At 47.7% G+C, this 14,421-nt stretch overlaps 1 protein-coding gene across 1 annotated transcript in view; it reads right to left on the bottom strand.

Moving 5' to 3' along the window:
* The window catches only part of PCNX2 (pecanex 2), a 176,629-nt gene that overhangs the window by 46,835 nt on the left and 115,373 nt on the right, over window positions 1-14,421 (bottom strand). Inside the window, exon 24 of the mRNA XM_081296999.1 lies at window positions 1,986-2,044. Coding sequence (XP_081153125.1) covers window positions 1,986-2,044 — 59 coding nt within the window. The remainder of the gene's footprint in view (window positions 1-1,985; window positions 2,045-14,421) is intronic.

Raw genomic sequence — 14,421 nt, 5'->3', positions numbered from 1 at the left:
TAGGTGTTGTAACTTGGCAGATGGTGACACCGGAGGGAGGCGGGTGATGGAACACCCTGCCAGGCCAGGGCTGAAGGCTGAGGCTTGGGGGTGAGCGCGGTGCGTTTCCCATATCCTCCCTGCTGGGCTCCAACTCCTTCCCTCCCCTCTAGAATCTGTCAAGAGGAGGCTAGAAGTTTTTTTAGGAGAAGACTGGATAAACTGAGCCATCTTCCTCGTCTTGTGGGTACGAGAAGCAGCTGGAAGTCTGGGAGAAAAGTAAGAGCTTCTGTTTTTGGAGTGGCTTTTCTCTGGGGAAGAAATTCCAGAAAGCCAGAGAGGCAGAGAGTTGCCCCAAAGAGGAGACACCTGAAATAAGAGTCAGGCTTACTCTGGTTGTGTCCTGGAGTGGAGACAGGTTCTTGGAGGTTGAGTAAATACTGCAGTCAGCCGAGTGCCCTGCTCTGTGCGTGGACACGAGCAGGACGGCGGGTTGGGCAGTGAGATGCCCAGTGCACCCACCTAAGGAAGAGCACCCCTGTCTCTAGGAAGTCTATGTGGGGATGCTGCTGGGTAGTGAATGTCCTTGCTGGGCATTTAAGACAGTTAAAGGCTGAACTGAAAGTGATGCATTTATAAGGTGACGGTGGCTGATGGGGGAACAGGGCTGCGGTCTGAGCTGGCTGGAGCTTCCCTGCCACTCTGCACATGGGAACACAGAAGCCAGCTTGTCCCTCTGCTGGCCCCACTTTCCCTGATAAATCAGCAGGCATCCTCAGACACTAATTAAAGATCACTTTCAGTTTCTAGCACTTTTAAAGGAAAGACCTGAAGGAGAAAAATGAGCCTTTAAGTATCAAACTGTTCGGACATCTAAATAAAATAATTAAAACCACTAAAAGTAAATATTCGACTCAGGGCACTGTCTTAGAACACACTGACCGCACATCTACATAGTTAGCAGATGAAACGACAATTAAAACTAACTGAAAGCATGATGTGCTTGTGCAGTTGCCCCTGTGCCTGCTGTGGACACTCTGGGATGTTGGAGTCCCACAGCTGCACCCCAGAGCTGGGTCTCTGCCCCTCCTCCCTGCTTCTTCTTACTTAAAGTTGTACAAAAAATAAGCCTATCTCTCCAGGTACTTTCAGATCCAATGTTACACTGATCATCTACATGCAGCTCAAACACAGAGGGTCCTGACTTGGGATGGTTTGACCAGATGACTTTTAATTTTCCAATGATGTGAAACTATAGTAGCTCACTGTTTTCTAAATTTTGATCTTTTTCCAGGTGAGCAATATGCAGCCCAATACTATCACGATGCTGAGCAGTGACAGCCAGCCACACGTCCTAGTCACCCCATGAGAGTGAGACCAATAAAAATATCCACAGAAGCTGCACACATCTGAGGTCCCAGTGACTGGGGAGGCTGAGGCAGAAGGATTGTAAGTTTAAGTCAGCCTCAGCAACTTAGTGAGACCCTGTCTCAAAAGAAAAAAAGGAAAGGGCTCGGGACATAGCTCAGGACATAGCTCAGGGAAAATTGACCCTGGGTTCAATCTTCAGTGTGTGTGTGTGTGTGTGTGTGTGTGTGTGTGTGTGTGTATCTCCACCTCAGTTAAAATCAGCATTCTGCTAAGAGGAAAGAAGAGATAGTAGAGTTAAAAATAAGATAGATAGACTGTGGCAAGACAGTCAGATAGTCTGCACTTCACATCAGGTTTAGAGCCTGTGTGTGATGCTGACCACACACAAAACAGAACGTCCGGCAGCATTGGTCAGCACCGACCAAGCACCCATGGATCTGAGGGACAGAGGAACGCACCTCCACACCCAGTCAAGACGTGACTGTCTTCTTGCTTAGTCTTTTCTGCAGCTGGCAGAGTTTCCCCATGGGCATGATCCCTTCCATGGTCAATAAGAGTGTGCTCAATGCCCCTTCCAGGAGCTGTCTATGTAACAACACACAGCCACCCTGAAAAGACGGCAGGAAAGATCTTACCTGGGTCCCTTTCGATTTGGACGGCCAGTCTTGTGTTGGAATTGTCCACTCGCCTCGTACTAGAAGGACCACAAGAGGGAAGAAGGCCATGTTAGGTCCCTCCATGCTAGATACCCCCTACAGAGCCCCACAGTGGGCGGGACACACGGAGGAGATGGTGCCCGCGGACTGGGGGTGTGCTCTATTGGGACTGCACTGCGGGAGGAGGGGAGCTGGGGATGAGACTGACCTCTCTGGGGCAGGTGGAGGGGAGAGGAGGGGAACCCTGATTCTGGGGACGGCTGTGTCTTGTTGCCTCTTGAGCACAGACCCACAGAGTGAAAGCAAGGGGAAGCTGCTGCTGTGGGAACCAGAGGCAGCGTCCCCACAGGGCTTTGTCCAGGTGGGGTCTAGACAGTGGTGCTGAGCAGGTGACACTGTGCACCTGCCTCCGTGAGTTGGGCACAGTCTCCAAGACCTTCCTGAGGGTGAACGATAAGAAAGAATCAGCTCTTGTAAACAAGAAGACAGTGTCTGCAGCCGTTGTGACAAGTGGCCAGCAGGACACACACTGACTCCTATTCAAGCCTGACAGTGGCCCTGGGTCACAGCTTCTTGAAGACACTCTGGCCGTGGCCACCTTTGCTCCTGAGAGGAGCAGACTCACTTCAGGCCTCTGAGAAACAGCTGGTCACGTCTCTCCAGATATCCTCTTGTATGGAGGCAGCCAGCCAACTCTATCCCAGACTGTCACCTGTCCCAGCTACCAAACACCTCCAAGCCCCTTATAGATGCCACAGCCTGCTCTGCTTGGAGAAACTGCTGAGCACCCTCTCTAGCTGAGGAGAAGGGTGGTCCCGTCCTGTCAAGGGTAGAACATGGAAGCGCTGTCAAGTCTGTGAGGCTCAGGATACTCCACTGGAGTGACAGTGGCAACTTCACATGGTCAGACCAGCAGGAGAGATGTTCCCCAAGACACAGCAGCACCGACCACAGGGGCTCACTTGGACGAGGACTCTAGGGCCCCCGATACACGAGGGCCTGGGCTCAATCTCCTGCCCCCCCCCCCTTGCCAGCGCCCTGCCATGCTTTCTGGGCTCCAGTCCTGGGCCTCCAGTGCATATCCTCCACACGCCCCAACCTCCCCATCACCAGGACCATGGATCCTGCATGTGCAGCCCTCATTTCTCTTTCCACTCATGATCCTGCTGGACTCCGTGTCCCCCCAGTCTCAGTGTAAGAGCACTTCCTCAGGACGATGCCTGACCTCTGCGCTGGGTGTGACTTGCTTGCCCTGGGCTCTATCGCTCCTCCCCCCCCCCCCCCCCCGCCCCAGTGCCCCGTCATGGCTAATGTCAACAACAGGCAGCTCACAATCACGCAGCCCTTTGGTGCATCTCAGGTCTGATCTGTGTGCTCCAGGCATCAAACACCCAGTCTCCCAGAAGTTGAGGCCAGGAGTTAAAGTGCCCAGGTCACAGATCTGCCGGCCAGTCGAACTAGGATTTGGACCCAGAGCCTAGGAGCCCAGACCCACGCCACACCCTGCGTTTCTGCGCGGTTGTCTGTACGCCGCTCGTGGGAGACCCCAAACACCAGGAGGGTGAGAGCTCAGCTCCCAACTGAGGTCACTCAACAACAGATAAAGCTTCTTCTGAAGCTTCCTACCCCACAGTACCTGCTGGGAAGAGCAGGCCAGCAGCCGCCGGTGCTGCACACTTGGCCTTGTGTTAAAATACATTGGTTGGCAAGCTGCACATGACTTAATGGGTGACTAGCATTTATCAAGAGAGGGCACAAGAAGAAACCTCAGAACAAGGTCTTTTGTGAACTCGTTTCTTGGAAATCGGAACAGAATAACAAATATTTGGAAGGAATTATAATTTGAATAAATGAAAAGGCTTGTCATCAGAAAACAAAAAAAAGAATCCTTTTCCTTCCTTGTCTTCCCCAGACATTGGAGAACATCCTGTCTGGGTGTAGGCAAGACTCCACAGTGGGCAGAGAGGGCAATTCTGCCACGTGGCACACCACAGCTGAGACCTCAGCATGCTGCTCTGCAGGGCTCCTGGCTCCTTCCAGCTACCTCACAGCAGCTTTGAAAATAAGAGAGCCCAGGGTGTCAGGAAATAAAGCAAACAACAAAATTCTGTCTAATGAAGGCTGAAATCCCATGCCTGCATGGTTAGTCCCTAAATGGAATTTTAATTTCACCTTAAGACCTAGGACAAATGGAATTTTCAACAGCAGAATAAACAATTTTTGAAGTGGGACTGAGCCAAAAGAAAGTCATTTGCCAAACTCCTTAGGGAATGAAAACACCTTCTAAAACCATGTCCACTGGAAAGCTATCTTTCAGAGGGCTCTGGCCTTTCTGGAATGCACTGTGCTAAATTCTGAAGACCCACAGATTGGCTGTGCCGCGGGGCCTCTGGCTCTCACGGCCCCTCTCAGAAGGTGAGTTGCTGGCCGTCCTGAGTAATTTGAGCTTTACTCCAGAGCCTTCCTCCTGTAAATCTGGTGCTTACCACTCAAAGGTGCTAATTAGCTCAGTAATTGGATTTCTGCCTTAACTGTCCTGTCGCATAACATCAGATCTGTTGCTCAGGGAGGAAACGGGGGCTTGGACCTCACCCCTGATCTCAGGGGGTGCACAGGGCATCAGGCATGCCTGCATGTGCCATCTTCTCAGCTCCTGCCTAACAAAGTCATCGCGCATTGCTGGGCAAGGCTGTCCCCAGGGCTGCGGGCCCATCTCCCGACAGGTCTCTCCAGAGAAGAAGGCAGCGAGGTTCCTCCCCAACCCCACCACGAACGCTGATAGCAGAGTGGGCTTTCCTGCCTACAAATTGGCCTTCCCACCCTGGTCGGCCCCCGGGCCAAACTGCTCTCTCAAACGGATTCATGAAGGCGACTTGAATGGTTCAACAGTAATTTTCTTCAGTGATACGACTCTGAACTCCCTGCTGTCCACACACATGCACCTCGTGTGGCAGAAGCATTCCCGGGTGTTGACTGGAAACCATGGCTGCTGGAGTGAGGGGTTTGCTAGGTTTCCCATACAGCAGGCCAACCTGGGGTTAAGGACAGATGGTGGACCTACTGATGGGCAGGACCACCTTAGGGGACTCCCAACAATAGGAAGGTGGCCAGCATGCCAGTGGAGGGCCCAACTCCTCCAAGCTGGACAGTGCACCCGGCCCTCCAGGCTTGCTGTCCACCTTCATGCCACTGCCACCAGCAGCCACGTCAGTTCTTGCAGAGCCAGGGAGGCTGGTCGTCCCTAGAGTGGAACCACTGTGCGCCTTGGAGACCTCACAAGGAGGTCCCAATGTCCTGAGGAGGCGTGTCCCACGGTGTGTGCGTGCTGGAGTCACGTCTCTCGGCCTTCATGTCCCTACCTACTTCTGGGCACGTGATGGTCCCGGGCTGAGAAACATGAACTTCTCTCTACCTCGGTCCTGTTTCTATGTTTTGTCAAATTTCTTTTTTTTTCCATGAATTTTGCTATTTAATTTAATGCATTTATAGTCACAGTTGTTTTCTTCTTTGTGAGTTCTGGTCTTCAGCATTGCAGAGTGTCCTGGATCCTAATGGAGCTGCTCAAGTTCATCTGTGTTTAACCAGAACCACAGCCAGGGCTTTGATCTCTATGCATTTGCCCACTGCTTTCTCTCATTCTCTTACTTTCCGCTTCTCAAGGTACCACATTAAGGTCTTTTCATTTGGTGTCACACTGTCTTCATGGTTTATTTTGCTTTCTAGTTAATTTTTTTTATTTTCAAACACATGACTCTATGGTCTGATTAAAAAATAATAAAGACAAAGCCATGGGGTCATAAGTCATAAGGTAACACTATGGAAAACACAATTCTGAATAATCCATGGGTCAAAGGTAAAGGTTCAATAGGAAAGAAAATGTGCTGGACTGAAAGAAAAGAAAAAGAAAGTATCCACATAAGCAGGCTCACTGTGAGGCAGCTGTCCCCACTTGAACACAGAGCCCACACGGCCGAGAGGAGAACTCATGCCACCAGGGAGGGAGGGGATGCCTCAGACCCCTAGTCTGTCCTTCCACCTCAACAACCTATCAAAAAAGACAGCAAAATAAACCCAAAGGTGGGATAAGGAAGGAAACAAAGACGAAAATGGCAGACAAGTTGGGAACAGTGAAGAATCAAAGAACAAGGAGAGTGTTCTGAAGATATTAATAAAATTGACCAATCTGTAGTAAAACTGACAAAGAACAAGAGAAGAAACAGAAATGATCAACATCAGTAATGCATTGTTGCAGACCCTGCAGATATCGAAAGACAGCAGGGAAGAGTACAAATAGTTCATATGCGTAAATTTTGGCACTTTAATAAAATGGACCAATTCTTCAAAGAAAAAAAAACAACAACAAAACCACTATTACCACAATCAACCCAGTATGAAGTGCATCACTCAAACAGCCCTGTAGCTTTAAGATCATTTAAGTGATCATTAAAAACTACCCCAAAACGGACCTGGGCTGCTGCCGCCTGGGAACTGGGTCCTGCATGGAGAAGAGCAATATCATTGTTCTGCGGAGCTACAGCCAGGAGTGGCATGTGGGTGTGGGGATCCCTGTGAGCAGCCATTACTGTCCCCTCCCCAACCGTTCTGTCTGTATCCAGCTTCTTTCCCTCTGCTCTGGCCTCAACTACAGCCAGTGAAGGGGATGTCTGAGTGTCAGGAGCATCTGCTCCCTCCCTAAGGAACCTTTATGGTGCCCTAGAGTGCCCAGCCTCCCGGTGGCTCTGTAGTGCAAGCTTCTGCCACAGCAACATAGGAAATGACCTAAGTATATGTCCACTGATAAGAGATGATGAACTTAGCTATGATTCTACATTGAAAAACTAAATATGCAAAATTTGTTTTCTCTGCCATGGAAATTTTGGCCTCCCAGACAGACTTTTCAGTGAAATGAAGACATGTCCTGCAAACTAGACAAAGGGCTCAGGGACAAGTCGAAGATCGCTCTCAAGAAGTGCATTATTCAAATCAATGGAAGTGTAACTGATGTGATTCTGCAATCTGTATACGGGGTAAAAATGGGCGTTCATAACCCACTTGAATCAAAGTGTGAAATATGATATATCAAGAACTATGTAATGTTTTGAACAACCAACAATAAAAATTTTTAAAAAAAACCCCAAAACGAATCTCCAAGTCTTGACAGCCTCACTGGAAAATTTTATTACATTAAAAAAAAAGAGCACCAATTACATATAGTGTCTCACATAAATTACAAGAGCAAGAGCCGCTTTGCAGCTCATCCGATGAAGCTGGGACTGCCCTGATACCCAAATCTGATAAAAGTAGTATGAAAAAAATAAATATCCTGCATGAATATAGATACAAAAGTCCTTAAAATGTATTAGCAAATGAAATTCAGCAATAGATTCCTAAATGTCTATACCATGACCATGTGAAGTTTATTCTAGAGTCCCAAGACTGGTTCAATGTACAGAAATTAGTCACCATACTTTCAGGCCAAAGAAAAAAAAATCGAATTATTATGTCAACTGATACAAAAAGGAAGTTGATAAAATCTATAATGATTCATTTCTAAAAATCCTTTCTGAAAAATAGGAGCAGAGAAGAATTTCCTTACTTGAAAAAAGCCACCTACTAAGACCCTAGAACTGACACTGTATTTAATTGTGAAAGATTAAATGTTTTCTCTGTAAAGCAGGGAAAATTGCAAGGCTGTCCTCTTTAATTGCTGTTATTCACAAAGTGCTGGAAGTTCTGGAGTAAAACAAGGCAAGAAAAGTAAATCAAAACCCAGCATTCGGAAAGAAGAAACAGAATGGTATGTGTTTGTAGAAGCCATGATTGTCTGCATAGAAAATCCCAAGAAATCTACAAACAAGCAAAACCAATCAAAACCTCCTAGGGTTCGGTTAGATTTCAGGGTACAAGATAAACATGCAAAAAAGAAATGTATTTCTAGTCATTAATAATGAACACATGGATACCCAAATTAAAAACATAATATATTTACAGTTATTAAAACTTTAAAAGGAATTAGATGTGAATTAGTACAAACATATAGATGTTTTTTATGCTCAAGAACACAGAAATGTGATGGACTTAAAGAAGACAAGTAAGAGGAGAGAAATGTCATATTCACAGATTAGAAGATTCAAGACAGTAAACATATTGACTCTCTCCAAACTGAGGTAAAAGTTTCCACGATTTCTATCAAAATTCCTACAAGATATTTTTTAGCTATTTAAGGAAGGATATCAGTTATGTACTCTGCAGAAAGAAGGTGGGGGACATGGCCGAGTTCATTTTATGAAGACGGTGCAACTGATTCCAAAACCAGACATAGTACAAAAGGAAAAGAAAAAGGGTAGAGACAGAAAACTGCGGGCCAGCCCTCTGGATGACTGTGTGTGCAAAAGGGTCACATTTCTAGATCCAAGTTAATCTAAATTATATGACAGGCAAACATCCCACGTTAGGTAAAGTTTCAAAGGAGCAAAGTGGGAATGTACCCAATCTAGGACCCCAGGGGCCACAGAGAGGAAGACTGAGGAAGGACACGCAGACCGAGGAGCAGAGGGGAGAAGGTCCCACCAAGTGTGCCCTCAGGGCTCAGCAAGCAGGACCTCATAATGAAGGGGCCATCTCGGCAGGGCCGACTGGCTGGAGTTCACCATCGTGTCCATTTTGGGGTGTGACTGAGGTTTCTGGAACATTCATAATATTATGCAGCCATTACCACCGTTTGTTCTGGATCAGTTTCATTGCCCCCCAAAGAAAGTTTGTACCAGTTAATAGTAACTTCCCGTCACCCCTGCTCCAGTGCCTGTCTGGCCTCATCGGTCTATTGTGGAAATTCCACATTGATGGCATCACAACATAGTGGGACTTTGGTTCCAGCGTCTTTGGCATATAGTGCTGTTTTCAAGGTCCACGCGTGTTAGCATGTGTCATTACTTCAGTCCCCTCTGTAGCAGGATGATTTTCTATTGTAAGGATTATGACACTTTGTGCACCCATTCGCCAGCTGACTACCCTGAATTGCTTTTACTTTTCGTCAGCTGTGATACTGCTACTATGAGCATTCATGCGCCGGTTTTTGTTTGGATGCCTGTTTTTGATTTTCTTATCTTCTCACTTTCTTGAAAATGTCTTTGATCACAGAAGTTTTTAACTTGGATGAGGTCCAATTTATTTGACTTTTCTCTATTGCTTGTGTCTTATCAAAGGATACATTGAAAATTGTGAAGACTTATACTTTCTTCTAAGGGTTCTATAGTTTTAGTTCTTACATTAAGGTATTTGATCAATTCTGAGTTAATTTTTGTGTATGGTGTGAAGTAAGGACACAACTGTATTCTTCTGCATCAGGATCACGATGTTTAAAAGGGTATCCTACCCTCTACTGAATGATCTTGGCACCCTGTGAAAAGTCAGTTCACCACACATATACAGGTTCTTCCCTGGACCCGGAATTCCATTCTGTTGATCTGTAGGTCTGTCCTCGTGTCTACACTGCACTGTTTGTAGTAACACTGTAACTTTGTAGTCAGTTTCGAAGCCCGGAAGTCTGAGTCCTCCAACTTTCCCGCTGTTTTAGGTTGGCTGGTTATTTGAGGTCTATTGAAATTCCAACCTAGATGCCCTTCAATAGACGAATGGATTAAAAAAATGTGGCATTTATACACAATGGAGTACTACTATGCATTAAAAAATGACAAAATCATAGAATTTGCAGGGAAATGGATGGCATTAGAACAGATTATGCTAAGTGAAGCTAGCCAATCCCTAAAAAACAAATGCTAAATGTTTTCTTTGATATAAGGAGAGTAACTAAGAACAGAGTTGGGAGGAAGAGCATGAGAAGAAGATTAACATTAAACAGGGGTGAGAGGTGGGAGGGAAAAAGAAAGAGAAGGGAAATTGCATGGAAATGGAAGGAGACCCTCATGGTTATACAAAATTACATACAAGAGGAAGTGAGGGGAAAGGGGGAAAAAAACAAGGGGGAGAAATGAATTACAGTAGATGGGGTAGAGAGAGAAGAGGGGAGGGGAGGGGAGGGGATGGGGGATAGTAGAGGATAGGAAAGGCAGCAGAATACAACAGACACTAGTATAGCAATATGCAAAACAGTGGATGTGTAACTGATGTGATGCTGCAATCTGTATACGGGGTAAAAATGGGAGTTCATAACCCACTTGAATCAAAGTGTGAAATATGATATGTCAAGAACTATGTAATGTTTTGAACAACCAACAATAAAAATTAAAGGAAAAAAAAGAAAAAAAATTATAAGGAAAAATAAGAAATTCCATATGAATTTTAGGATGAGCTTGGCTACGTATGCAGAGAGGTCAGTTGTAACTTGGATAGTAATTAACTGTAGATCAGTTTGGGGTGTACAGCTTTCTTCACAGTTTTAAGTGTTTCAATTCATGAACAGGGGTGTCTTCCTAGTCATTGTGTCTTTGGTATTTTCAGTGATTTCCAGTCTTTGGAGGATGGTTTCTACTTCACCCACTTTGTTCTGTGGATGCTGTTGTAAACCGAATTGTTTTCTTTGTTTGATTTTCAGATTGCTCTTTGCAGGAATATAGAAATACAACTGATTTGTGTGTGTTCATCTTTTTTCTAGCAAAGTCCTGAATTCTATGGTCCCCTCTCGTCGTTGCCTGCTTCTTATCATGACACAGCGTCATCTGGTGAGTAGAAATGGTTTTGTTTCCTTTCCCCCATGGGTGCCTTTCTGTCCTGCCTGATTGCCTGGCCCAGGTAAGTGACGCATTCCCTCTAGTTACCCACATGAACATGAGTGATAGCATCTTGATGTCATTGCACCAGCATATCTGTTTTTTTTTTTTTCGATTGTTTTGTTTTTGGTGGAAAGGATTAACCTTACATTTGTTTTCAAATTTGATTTTTTTCAAATACTGAGACAGGGCATGTGGAGTCCTGGCTGCAGGAGCACAGGACAAGCATCAAGAGAGCACTGTGTGTCTCCCCAGCGTCATTCTTTACCCTCCAGCTTGTCCTCCAAAAGGGGTTCTTTAACAATGGGGAGGGGAAAAATACTCAGGTGTCCCCAGTGGTTCTCATTTATCCAGAAAAACTACAACTCGAACGCCAGCCGTCTATCAGTCTCGACTTCTCTTCAAATGAGACTTTTAAAGATCTTCATTTTCAACCCTGATGATTTTAAGATCCACTAAGAACTTTCCTTCCTTCTCAGGAAGCCTTAAGGCATCCCCAGAGTCTTCCCGGCTGCAGTGAGATGGGCTCCAGCTCTGCAAAGCCTGAACAAACAACAGTGATCTCAGAGCCACCCTCAGGGACAGCACGGGGGCAAAGGGAGCCAAAGCATTGAGCATCCAGAGGACCAGGTTATCTGGTGGTCTGTCCTAGAGTCTCACGTATGGGTTATTGTCACACTACTAGGGAGCACCTGTAGCTTGGCTGGGCTCACAGAGTGAGTGGCCGCCTGTGCACAGGCGGGAGCCCTGGGAGCAGGGCTGCTGCAAAGCCTGGGCAGGGACGTCACTCCCTCATTCAGCAGGAGCAGTCTGGGAAACACACTCAGGGCCATAAGGTCAGCAGCCCTAAGTGACAGTCACAGAATGTGTTTTAATGACAAAGAGCCACAGGGTGGTCTTCCCACGCCTGCTCTTACTGGGGAAGAAGGAGACTGCCTCCAGTGGCTGGGAATGTCACCTGAGTATTGGCTGTTTTGGGGAAGCCCTTTTAGCACCAGGGAGTGAGTCCTACCATCCAGGGGCCTTGAACCTGCCCATAAATCTCTCGCATCACATATATTTGAGTCCCATAATGAAAGCGTTTAGGACAGTGTGGGTTTAAGAGCTGTGGCGCATTTCTTGCCTTCCTTTGTTCAGAATAAATCAGGCCCGTCTCAACACGTTCCCCAAAGCTGGAGAGGCTGAGTTCCCCCTGCTGTCCCTGCCTGGCACAGCCTGCAGCCATCCATCAACTGGGTCAGTTGCAAGGCGTGGCTCCTGGTGACCTTGAAGAGTCAGCAGGTGCAGGCAGCTGGGAAGCAGGTGGGAGGTCGGGCGCCACCCTGCAGCCGTGGTCTGCTTCAGCCCGTGGTCTGCTTCTCCACTCTGCACTTTCCAAATACTTCCACTGCTCAGCAATATGGAGCAGGATCCCAAGTAAAGGCACACAAGTAATGAGTAATAAGCTCAAACCAGCGCAATCTGAGAAGTTCAACACACTGGAGTTCCTCAAAGTGTCTCCCTCCTGCAATGTACCTGCACAATAGCTCAGCACCATGCTTCAAGTGTTAGAACCCATCCTGGGGACACATGTGAGGGCTTTTTCATCCCTCAGCAAGCTAGCAGCTTTCAAACCCAGACCTGTATTCCGCTTGGGGGTCGGGGCAGAGAACGGAGGAGGCAGGGCTGGCCTAGGTCACAGGGGGGTCAGTGACAGATGTATCTGGGGAGGCTCAGCCCCGAGCTGCCCCTGGGCCCCGCGTCAGATGCTGGGTCTGCACATCAGTTCTTGCCTCCTGGTAACAGAGCTGCCACCAACATCAGGCTCATGTCCCACACTGCCTGCCCACTGGACAGAGGGGCCAGGCCACCCATGCCCCAGGCTCTGAGACTCTGGCTGGGCAGGAGTGATGGCTCTCTGGGACACCAAGCTCCATGCTTTCCTGCCTGTCACTTTGGCCAGGGCTACAGTCTTGCCTGTTTCGTGCTTACTGTGGCCTGAAGGCGACGGTGACATAGACTGCAGGTTAGGCTCTGCAGGCAGGCTCTGCACGGCGGAGTGCAGATCTGTCCCCAGTGCCCCTACCCAGCTGCGGAGACTGACCTCACCCCCAGCCCTCACCCTTCAGACACCTCTACTTCACTTCTCATTCCTCATACTCTCTCCTGCCAGTTTCTCCTCATTGCTCAATTCTGCTTCTTTTGCAAAGTTCAAGACTTGGTGCTTCCTCCCACCCAGTCTGTCCCTGTCAGTCCCAGGGCCCACTGTCCCCCAGCCGTGGTTCCCTCTGAGCTAGCTGCTGTATGTCTGCGTGCATTTCACTTTTTATGGAAGATTTCTGACATAGAGGAGCAAAGCCACTGTTGGAGGGCATCTCCATTCTTTGAGAGGTCTGAGCACAGTCCCCCTCCAGGACAAAGGAGTTGCTGAAATAACTGGGCACACGGTCATACTTCATGGCCTAAACATTTGTCTCATGTTAATGACACTTTGGTTATTTAGTCAGTGTTCATATACGAAGAGAAGGGTGATAAGTCACAACATCAGAATGTGTTTCTGCAGCTTTCTCAGATCCTGACAGGGGATGTAAAAACATAGCCCTCCACCATTATGGGGCATTTGCTATTCTGCCTGGGATTTAAGTGGGGGTGCCTGGGATTTGAGTGGGAGTGCCAGGCAGAGCTCACCCGTACAGACGTACAGACCACAGCAATCAGGAGCAGGCTGGTTTAGCAATGAACTTCCTAGCTCTGGCAATGCAAACCCAGACTGAGATTTTCTTCCCCTCTGACATAATATTTTTGGATTTAATTCATTTAAGAAGTCTTTACAGAACACCAAATGTGTGCAGGGCCTCCCAGAGACACAGATAAAAAAATGAACCAGCCCAGAACTGAAGGTACACATAGTCCACATCAATTCTGGATAGAATTTACCGAAGACCATGATACAAATTTACTTTCCAAAGATGTCCTCATCCCACAAATCCTTCTTGGACCTGACCACTTGTCCATCAACAGCTGGTAGAGTTCTGACCCTTGGAACCTGGTGAATGTGTGACGTGCTTGTAAACAACAGGATAAGGACAGTCAGAAAAGCATGTGCCTTCCACCTTACTCCAGAGGACACCTGTGCTGGGCCCCGAGGCCACATGCTGGAGCCCAGACTGTCACCACACCTGGAAGTCACCTGGAGAGATGGGCCTCTGCTCTTCTAGTCCCACCTACCTCCTCGCCTGGTGACTGCAACCTCATGTCACCACCATGCAGCTGAGCCCTTCCCAAATTCCTGACCCACAGAAGTCAGGAGAGGTAATAAGTTGTCTGTTCGTCGTTTTGGACACTGAAGTTAGTGGTTATTTGTTATTCAGTAAGAGACAATTAGAACATAAAGACATTTATGTTTTCCAGGCGCCTGCCAGGATCCAGATGAGATTTCCCTCCACGTCCTGTCCTGGTACCCATTGCTGTGCTGTCCTGAATTCCATCTGCCAAGCGTTCAGGCAGTTGGGCTGCAGGAGGCGGCACACTGGTCCCTCTCAGACTGAGTGTTCTGCTCCCCGTCACCCCTCCCCGCTGCCCCGGCCTGAGAGCCCTAGTGAGGAAGAGGCATTCCCATCAGACCCCACAGGCCTGCAGGCCCTCCCACCCGAGGCCAACACTCCCCAGGTAATGGGGGGGAGCACGAATCCTGCACAGAGGGTCTG

This window comes from Spermophilus citellus (assembly GCF_964194105.1).
Source record: "Spermophilus citellus genome assembly, chromosome: 6".
NCBI classification, from domain to species: domain Eukaryota; kingdom Metazoa; phylum Chordata; class Mammalia; order Rodentia; family Sciuridae; genus Spermophilus; species Spermophilus citellus.
Note: the sequence above shows the minus strand (reverse complement) of the source record. Positions and strands in the feature narration are given on the sequence as shown.